This window comes from Pteropus alecto, unplaced genomic scaffold (genome assembly GCF_000325575.1).
Source record: "Pteropus alecto unplaced genomic scaffold, ASM32557v1 scaffold35, whole genome shotgun sequence".
In the NCBI taxonomy this organism is placed as follows: domain Eukaryota; kingdom Metazoa; phylum Chordata; class Mammalia; order Chiroptera; family Pteropodidae; genus Pteropus; species Pteropus alecto.
The window spans coordinates 7,643,418-7,653,471 of NW_006437828.1; the positions used below are offsets into that span (position 1 = coordinate 7,643,418).

The 10,054-nt window shown below is 43.2% G+C and overlaps 1 protein-coding gene across 6 annotated transcripts in view; it reads left to right on the forward strand.

Annotated features, from left to right (window-relative positions):
- Positions 1-10,054, forward strand: part of AKAP11 (A-kinase anchoring protein 11) — a 45,486-nt gene that overhangs the window by 16,979 nt on the left and 18,453 nt on the right. For 3 of the 6 annotated variants that reach the window (XM_025048990.1, XM_025048991.1, XM_025048992.1), the window contains exons 4-8: positions 1,127-1,174; positions 2,668-2,802; positions 4,171-4,435; positions 4,778-6,480; positions 6,523-9,308. In XM_025048990.1, coding sequence (XP_024904758.1) covers positions 1,127-1,174; positions 2,668-2,802; positions 4,171-4,435; positions 4,778-6,480; positions 6,523-9,308 — 4,937 coding nt within the window. Of the gene's footprint in view, positions 1-1,126; positions 1,175-2,667; positions 2,803-4,170; positions 4,436-4,777; positions 9,309-10,054 lie in introns of all 6 variants that reach the window. The other 3 variants (XM_015591807.2, XM_025048989.1, XM_006914952.3) reach the window with 1 other exon arrangement.

Here is a 10,054-nt window from a genome sequence, read left to right on the forward strand (position 1 = left end):
ATAAGTTTTAAAATATTTTTTTCCAGATTATAAAAGTAGTACATATTTTTTTGTAGAAAAATTAGAAATACTGAAAGCATAAAAAAGATAATGTCATTAATCTTATTAATTAGGAGAAAAAAACCACAGTGAGAATAAATAGAAAAAAATACTATCAATTATTATTCCATCATCGAGAGTTAGTCCCTGCTGTGGTTTGGCATACTCCATTTCGGTGCTATTTCCCACACGTGAGTTTTTAAAAATAAGGTTGAAATCATGCGTATATCCTATATCATTTTTCTCTATCCTGTCCTTTTTACTTAGTAATGTGACATTCATTCATATCATTAGACACTTTTTAGAAATTTAATTTATATAAACTTAGGCAAAGAAATCTAGAGGGCATTGAGGGAAATAAGTGCTGTCACAGGGAGTCAGTAAGAGGGTGGCCTTGAGGGCGTCTCTGAGGAGGTGCCATTGAGGTTGGGTCTTGAAGGAGGAGGAGCGAGGTATGTAAACGCCCGAGGAAGACAGGTCCAGGTCGACCGGCACCACCACGAAGCCCCGAGCCGAGCAGACTGGGCGTGTGCAGCCCCCAGAAAGGGCACCGTGTGCACTCCTGACGGGACAGTGATGGCACCAGCTGACCCACCGCCTGGGGCCTCTGGGCTGCGCTGGGAACAGGGAAGCCTTTGACAGGAAAGTGACATGTCATTCCTGCAGCAGGTGGGCGAGGATTGTAGGGGTGCAGATGTAGGTGGTGGCGGGGGGTGTGGAGAGAGTGGGTGTCTGCGAGATACATTTTGGGAGGGGAACCGATTGGACTTGCCGGTGGAGTGGACGTGGCAGGGGTTGAAGAGCTGCATCGTGGAGCCAGATCTTTGGTGAAACACCTTTGTGATCATCTTTGAAAAAATCAGTCACCCTGTCCAGCACAGTCAGCAGTTATTCATGTACTTCCATGGAGGTTTGATTGACATAAAGCACCAGTGTCAGGTGCACGATGTGAATTCGATGTTCGTGTGAGTGACATCAACACGTTAACGCTTTTATGTGCTGCTGTGTTTCACAATGTTGTCAGTAATCTGACTGAGATGAAACTTTAAAACTCAAACTAATGGAGCTTTATTTCTTTTTTATTCAGGTCACTTTTCTAGGTTTTAACGAAGAAACGGATGCTGCTCACATACAGGTACGGTTGAGTTACTGAATTGGAAAGGACCTTGAGAGATGATTTGGAACAAATTTTGAGACCATGAAAAATCTGCCTTATTAGTCCAAATTTTACACTAAACTCTTCTGCTATGAGTCCTGTTCGAAGTTAAAAGATGACATTTGAGACCAACTTCTGAGTGTACTTCGGAGATTTTCACTCTTACATTTTCACTGAGTATTCTTGTTATGGAAAGCACTTTTAGGTTAGGAGACCACAGAAGTCATTTATCTGAGAAGGCTGCGAACTGCAGACTTTTCCCTCATTCTGGGCATAATGTAAAATTAAGACTTATGTTTTAATTTGGATGATTTTTATAATCTGACTTCAACGGTCAGATTCTTACATTTTCAGGAGAAAATTTTAAAAGGTAAATTGTGGTAAAGGTGATGATTAACCAGTTGAAAATGTTAGCCTGTTTGATTTAGGCCGGTACTTACAGAGGGGCTGGTGGCTGAGACTGGAATCAGCAAAGGAGGGCTTCACAGCGGCCTAGGGCTGAAGCTCCGGGAGGCGGTAGGGGAGGCGGTAGGGGGGGCGGTAGGGGAGGCGGTAGGGGGCGCGCTAAGGCGATAAGTGTACTTTGTTCTGCCTCCTGCTGCTCCTTCAAATTTGCGATTGCCAGTATTTCCTTCTGTGCCAGTAAAGGTCTCCTAATAGAAGAAGAAAATCACACTGTTCAGTTCTTTGTGAATAATGCAGATCAGGTGGAAATGAATGAAAACTCTGCTGTGTGTCTTGATTGTGCCCTTGCCTGAAGGAAGTAGTTGAGGCAGAGGCTCAGAAGAGCACGTTCTCCTGGGATGAGAGGCTGCGAAGAGAAGTGTCCAAAGTGTTTCTCTCATTCTACTTCCTCTTTAGGGGTTACTGATAAAACCATGTTTATAGAGGAAAGTACCCTAGTGGGTTCAAGGACTTAATTCTTTAACTGGGTAAAATATTTATGTAAAAAGGACAAATGAGAAAAAGCTATTTTCTTTTCCTTTACATCTTCATTAACTTATAAGTTAAAGTCTAATACAATACTTTGGAGAGGAGAGGCAGAAAAATAGACTCGTATTTTGCAAATACAAAACTTAAGCTCCAAATATGTATATTCTGCAGTCAGTCCTGTATGAAAAATATCACAGTTAATTAAACCTGAGAGACTGCAGGTTGACCTTGGCAGCTAAAAACTATTAAGTGAAAGTGCCTAGTCGTCATGGATGTGTGAGGTACCATCCATGACAATTCTTTGTAGTTATTAGTGTGATTAAAAGGCTACAGAAATAGCAGGTATTAAAATATTTTAGTACATTTTATTTTTGAGTTTTAAAAAAATTGATTGTGGTTGGTACGTTAATTATTATGAACTGTAAAGTTTATTAACCAGTAGATCTTATGATTTCTAGATAAGGCTCACATCATGTGAACCTTAATTAACAAAAGTGTTATTTTATAGTGTTGTTTACTGTGTTTTTGTTGTAAATCAGGATTTAGCTGCGGTTTCTTTGGAACTTCCAGATCTTCTGAATTCACTCCACTTCTGCAGCCTAAATGAAAATGAAATTATTTGTATGAAAGATATAAATAAATCATCAGCTGTGAACAATGGTCCTGTAAATCAGGTAACTTTTATAAATCATCTCTAATGAGTTTTTCAGAGCAAACTTTACAGTGACATTTGATGGAGAATATTAAGCTTCTGACTGTTTGGATGATGTCCTTTTTTTTAATGCTATCTCAAGGAAATATGATACATAAGAAATCTAACTCCCGAAGCTTTGAAATCAACGGATAGAATAATTTTGGTCATAACTTTAAATTAGATTATCCATGTGTGAAGTTCTATAAATGCTATATAAGTACATTCTTTTTTTCCTGAAAATTATTATTTCTGGATTTCTTAAATTTTTTCTAGCTTTGTATGAGCAATATGAATTTTTTCCCCTTTAGGGCCAATTTCAAATTTATATAAAAGTTGTGCTACATGTTTTAGAGAACACACCTTAACTCATTTTTCTGGTTAAAAAACTTCAGTGTAAAGTAGACATCTGAAGATGCACTTTTTACTTTTGTAAACACATGTTATTTCAGACAGATGATTAATTTTATAAAACATTAAGCTTTTGGTTCTTTACTAAGTATTGTTTCATTGTAACACATCAAAGAAAAACGTTTTACATGTTTTACCTCCTAAAAATTGAATTTGATTTGGTTTAAAATTTACTTATTCCAAATCTAAAAGACAGTACCGTATTAAGTATGAGAGCTACATTTAAAAGTAGGACTGCTCACCTCATTTCCTTAATTATATTCTTCATTTATATTTACTTTGTTTTATTTGCTAGAATAAAGAGATGATTAGCTATTATATTTAGTTTCTAGTTTTTTAAATAAGTTATTTGTACTATTTACATTTTTAAAGATTATGCATGGAAAAAATCTGACGACTTGTATTCTTAAAGCTGTAAACGTTGTAAATTGTAATACTAGAGAAATGTAGGTAAGAGGAGGAGGTGATGGTCACATGATAGGAGAGAAGGTGATATGCTGGAAGCTACAGGAAAATGGGATACGCAGGGAGATAGCATCTGGTTCCTGCCTTCAAGCAGCTTACAGTGTAGCTGGCGAGCTAGGTGAATGATGAAGGAGAAAGATCACAGGGCAGTGCAGTCACGCAGGACACCACAGTCGGCAGAGGAGGGGATAGTAAGTTCTGTAACGTTTGAGGAGCTGGCGTAGGGAGAATTTCACTCCGTGGCTAAGAGAAAGATGGGAGAAAAAGAGATCGGGGAGAGAGAAATGTTGTGGAGAAAGAATAAAGGAAAGAATGAAATGTCACAAAATCGGGGAGCCTTTCGGGGTGCATGCGTTTCTTCTTTTTTTTTCCCCTCCTGAGACTGTTATTTCTAGGCTTCACTTTCAGATAATATGTTTTGTATGTATAACATTTTGAAATTAAAATATTTTTACCATCTCTCATCTTTCCCAAGAGTCATCATTCTGGAATGCTTTGTGTCATGAGAGTGTCACCTACATTACCAAGACTCAGAATTGATTTTATCTTTGGTCTCCTAAGTAAATACGCGACTGGTATAAGGTACACCCTGGACACGTACTTGCATCGGAAGCGCCACCTCGAGACCACTGATGAAGACGACGACGATACCAACCAGTCCGTGTCGTCCATAGAGGATGACTTCGTCACTGCTTTTGAGCACTTAGAGGAAGAAGAGACCTCGAAGCCGTATAATGATGGTTTGTTCTTCGCTAGACTTTTTCTTGAAATAGGAGATTGAAGTTCAAGGTTTCAGTTTTTCAAGTTTTAAGGCCGATTTACTACTCAGTTAAAGTTTATTCACTTTAACCTTTTTTTCCTGATTGTCTGAGGAAGTGATTTTCTTGTGATTTTTTTAAGTTCATTGTTATCTGGCCTTTAGTTTTGCCCTTTCTGTCCTGATTTTGATAGTACTGTTTACTTCATTACCTTAAGTGTTTGGAATCTAATTATGCTTCACAACTACTTATTCTCATTGATTTAAATTGATTTTTAAAAAATTCTGTCCTCGGATAATTGGTCATTTTATTCTTTTCCTATAGGAGTAAACATTACTGCACCAAAAAGCCAGTGTGATGCTGCCTCACAGACTGCTGCCAGTCACCATTTAGAATCCCACGATTTAAGGATTCTGGTCAGCTCTGGGCGGCAGATGTCGTCGGCTAAGCCTCCAACTTCCTCAATAAATATTCTGGGACATAAAGAACAACCTGTGAAAACTTCAGTCACAACATCAATTTCTGAGCCTTGGATCCAAAGGAGTTTCTATAGGCCGTCTAACGCCCCGGATAAAGGGACTGAAACACAGAAAACGGTTTTTTCCTCTTCTCCTGCCTACTCATCTGAATCAGAGTGCTCGAGTCCAAGTCCTGTTATTTTCTTAGATGAAGAAGGATATCAGAAAAGTTTAAAGGCCAAACTTGAGTTACCTAAAATTCCCGTGACAAAAGATGATATAGAGGATTCAGACTCAGAAGTAAGTGAATTTTTTGATAGTTTTGATCAGTTCGATGAACTAGAACAAACTTTAGAGAGTTCTTGTCCATTTCTAGAAGATCGTGTCACAGGGAAGCCATCGCAGAAGAAAGGGCAGAAACATGAAAAAGCTTGTTCTGTAGCCACTGCTATGAATCCTCAGAAATTTAAGTTTGATCGCCCAGCTCTCCCAGCTAATGTCAGGAAGCCGACTCCTCGTAAGCCGGAATCCCCTCACCTGTGCGATGCTCCCGACTCTCCTCGCCCCGTGAAGGCGTCCAGGGAGGACCGGGGCTTGTTCAGCCCCATCCGTTCCTCTGCTTTTAGTCCTCTTGGAGGCTCTACACCTGTTGAATGTTTTTGCCAAACAGATGCCGGTGGCGAGAGGATTCATGAAAAGCATGATTCTGTTTATTACACCTATGAAGATTATGCAGACAGCATTTCATGTGAAGTCCTGGGCTCGGTTCTTCACACCCAACATACTAATGCAACCTCAAACACTGTTAGTGTTAGAAAGGGAGAAAATGAAACCATAGCCCTTAAGAGTGGAAGCCTCGATCAAAAAAGTAAGTCTAGACATGCATCTTTAATGATTAAAGATAGCATTCAAAAATTCGCCGCAGATCTCGTGGAGAAAAGCTTCGTTGGTGCGTTTAAAGACTTGCAGAAAGGGGTCTCTTCGTGTACCAACGCATTGTGCCATTTAGCCGTCAGATTGACGGCATCTGTTTTTCAGATGGCGTTTAACGAACTGAGAAGGCAGCGTGCATTTTCGCTGCAAGAGCGTGCCATTGGTGGTCTGGCTAATTTTTTGGTGAGCGAAGCTTTATCAAATGCTTTAAAAGATCTGCAGTACGTGAGGAAGCAGATGCTTACACACACAGCTGCCGGCTTCGCCGCGGGCCTCGCTGAGGAGCTTGTTTTTGAGGGCATCATGGAAGTGTGTCAGTTTTCCTGTCCCCCAACACCCGCCTCTCCACCGTGTCGGTCATTTGACTACGAAGACAAAGTAGTGAAGTCATACGCGAAAGATCTGTCTGAATCTGTAATACAAGAGGCATTCATTGAGCTGTCACAGGTCGATGTGACCTTTACAACAAAGGCGGCAGTCAGCATTTCCACAGATAACGTAAAGTATGTGAGTGCAGAAAATTCAGTGCCATCAACACGGGCCCCCACGTGTTCCCCTCCTTTTAACAATCAAGCAGTTATGGCGACAAGACCAGCGCAGGACTGTGAAAAAGAATACACCGGTCAGCAGGCCTTGGTTTGTACTTCTGGAATCGTCACTTCTATTCCAGTGCCCTTGTTTTGTACTTCTGGAATCGTCACTTCTATTCCAGTGCCCTTGGCTGGAAGTGCCCTGCTCCCATGTCGCTTTTCGGCTGGTGTGTGTCAGGCAGAGTCTCACCCGTCATCTGGTGATAGTAATTTGAGTGGCGGTTCTACTGAAACACGTGTTTCGACAAAAAATGAAGAGGAAGGAGCTTGTCTCAGAAATATTTGTTTATCTTCAGAACATAATCCAGGTCATCACAGTGATTTTAAAGCAGCTGATGAGGTTGTGGAAATGCAGAGTTCTTCAACATTAACAAATGATCCTGTGCTTATTAGCAACTTTTCTGCAGCAATGGTACACACGATAGTAAATGAAACTTTAGAGTCAGTGACGTCATTCAAAGATACAGTAACAGTTGACGAACACACAGATGGTTTAACTAAAACCGTAAAGGGACAAACCCCTCCTTTCCATTACGATCCAGTGACGTTGCAACAGAGTGAAGCTAGCCATAAGGACATGTTTGCTGATCGGTTATCTAAATCCATTATTAAACATTCCATAGATAAAAGCAAATCAGTGACCCCAAACGTAGATAAAAATGTGGAACACGAGGAAGGCTTGCCTATTCCTGGAGAAGAGTCTCGGTCGACCGTGGAAAAGTGCCCCAAATTCCCTGATGCTCAAGGTCACTTAAATCACTGTTCGCTTTCAGTGGGAAAGGATGGTGTCCCCAAGTGCAGAGGTTCTGCAGCTCACGGGTTCTCTTTAGAGACACTACCACGTTGTCCACCTGCGGCAGGTCAGAGACCTGATTTGAAGGAAGCCGCTAAGGACAAATCAGTGAAAAACAATAATTTGAATAATACAACACCTGAGCCCTTGTCTTTTGGGCAAGACAGCCCTTTTCCCCATTCACATGCTTTCTCATCCACAGTGCTTACATGTGCAGATGGTTTGCACGGGGAAGGTAAACAGAAAATCAGAGATGCAAATGTGATACCCGATACTCCTCCATCCAGTCCTCTAGTGCCGTCTCAGGCCAGTCCCGAATGCGATATCAAGAAGCTCACCAAAAAGCTCAAGGGGGAGCTGGCCAAAGAATTCGCACCTGCGACACCGCCTTCCACACCTCACAACTCGTCTGGCGGAAGTTTATCTGAAAACGAACAAAACGCTATTGAAAAGGAAGAATTCATGTTGAAGCTCATGCGATCTCTTTCAGAAGAAGTCGAAAGTGGTGAAGGCGAAGATCTTCCAGAAGTGGACGTGAAGTCAGAGCACTCAGGGAAGAAAGTTCAGTTTGCAGAAGTGTTAGCGACACGCATCGTTTCCCTTGCAACCGAAACGGCAGCTTCTCATCTAGATAATAACATCATTCAAGAACCCAGGATTAAGAGCCCTTGCTTAAATGTGCAGAGTCCAAGAAGTGTATCTCCTGCCTTTTTAAATCACTCGGGTGAAGATTTACAAACTTTACACAATTTTGCAGGTGATATGGCAGCCGAAGTCGTTACAGAAGCTGAGCAAATAGCAAAAGTTACAAGTTGTCTGCTTTTCAAGCAGAGGAGGAGCAGTTGTTACGTTGACGGTGCCCGGGATGATAGATCAGAGGAGAGGTTGCATGTGGAGGCCGCAGCACACCCGAGAGAAGATCCATTTATTCTTTCATTACCGAGTTCTCGCATGTCAGGCCTGACATACAAGTATCCCAGCTGCGAAAGTGTGACGGACGAATATGCAGGTCACATTATCCAAATACTGAAACAGGAAGGTGGTAATGGTGAGTTACTGATGGATCAGTACGCCAACAGACTTGCGTATCGATCTGTCAAATCAGGATTGCAAGAAGCAGCCAAGACGGCCAGAGTGAAGTGCAGCTCACAAATGCCCCTTGCGCAGAGCTCAGAGGTGGAAACCGGCAGCGAACTCTTACTGTTCTTACATAAGGAAAACCGCCAAGACGCAGGTAAAAGAAGGCAAAGTAAAAGAAGCGGAGGTGACCTGTGTAAAAATCAGACTTGTGAACGGGCACGGGACACGAGCCGAAGCCAGTGCTCGGAGCTGGACGGTTTCTCCACGTCCCTCGCTCGCAGCATAGCACGAGATGCTAGCAAAGCGCTGACGGCGCCCGCGGGTGGCTTGCCACAGTCCTCGGCGGATTCCCGCCGTCACGAACAGCCCGGGTGTGCTGAGGGTGCCGAGCCTCACGCCGAGCCAGCATTTCCCGAACCTCCTCAGCCTTCTTTGCAAAATCCTGGATTTTCCCCCCGTGCAGGCAGAGTCGGTGGGCGTGGTTGTGGAGAGAGTGTCGTTCAAGCTGTGGAACAGTGGGCTGGAGAGGTGCTGGGTGACACTTCCGAACTAAGGTTAGGGTCTGCGGTCGTCCGCGCGTCTGAGGCCACAAAAGCAGCAGGTGGGCCCACTTACGCATCCAAGTTGTCGCCTCTCGTGAGCCAGGCGTGCAGACATTGCGACCACAGAGAACTCCGTGACCCCAGTGGCAGTTCCGCTCAGCACTTCTCCAGACAGGACGCTCGTGGCAGGCCGCTCTCTAATTCAAAACTCAGCCACATCTATCAGCAATCCAGGATTTTCCATCTCGACGTCCCCCAAGTCCGTGTCGATCTCGATAAGAAGACAGCGCTTGCCGAGAAGATAGTTGCCGAAGCTATTGAGAGGGCAGAGCGAGAGCTGAGCAGCACCAGCCTGGCAGCTGACAGTGGGATTGGACAAGATGGCGTCAGCTTTGCTGAGAGCCTCAGCACGGAGATAATGACGTCGGCGATGGCGAACGTCGGCCGTGCTCTGAGCAGGTACGTCTCACGTTTCGTTTGGGCCTTACGAAAGAACGAAAAGTTAAACTCTATCAGGTATGTCTCAGGTTCTGTTCAGAAAGGTAGGATTATTTTTAACCCTAAATTGACAAAAATGTTTCCCTGTTCCATTTGCGTGGTGTTCTACGTCCCTACGTGTTACTTGCACGTACACCGCGTCGTTGCTCTACAGTAGCCCTTTGGGGGGCGCTGTCACCGTTTACCGCGCTGGAGGATGAGGCTTAGAGGGGCCGTCACCTGGTCCACGTCCCCAAAGCTGGGAAGCGGGCCAGGTGGAGTCAAAGAAACAGCTGGAGAATTTTATACAAAAATATAGAATATTAATGACCACGTTAAGTTACTACTCTGGGATTAGATTCTCATATTCTGTTTTTTTCTATTCACAGGTAAATTTTTTTTTGTTTTGTTTCTTAAATAACAAACATAATTTAATCACAATGCTATCAGGAAAAAAGCAGAAATGCTCCAGGTCCTTCCCCACTGCCACCACTTCTCCTGATAGGCCCTGACTTAAGGGGCAGCTCTTGCTGGCCGTCCTGGTGTCCTGTGTCCCAGTGTCCAGTTCCTCAGCAGCTGCGCTTCATGCTCAGATTCTAACACCTTAGTTAAAAATGCTCACTTTAGCCTCCATTCTGCCTGAGAAAACGTCAAGACTAACTTGTGACATTATTTGTAGGACTGGATTTGTTAGTCCCTCTGAAACGGAGGCCTCAGTGGAGGTGGAA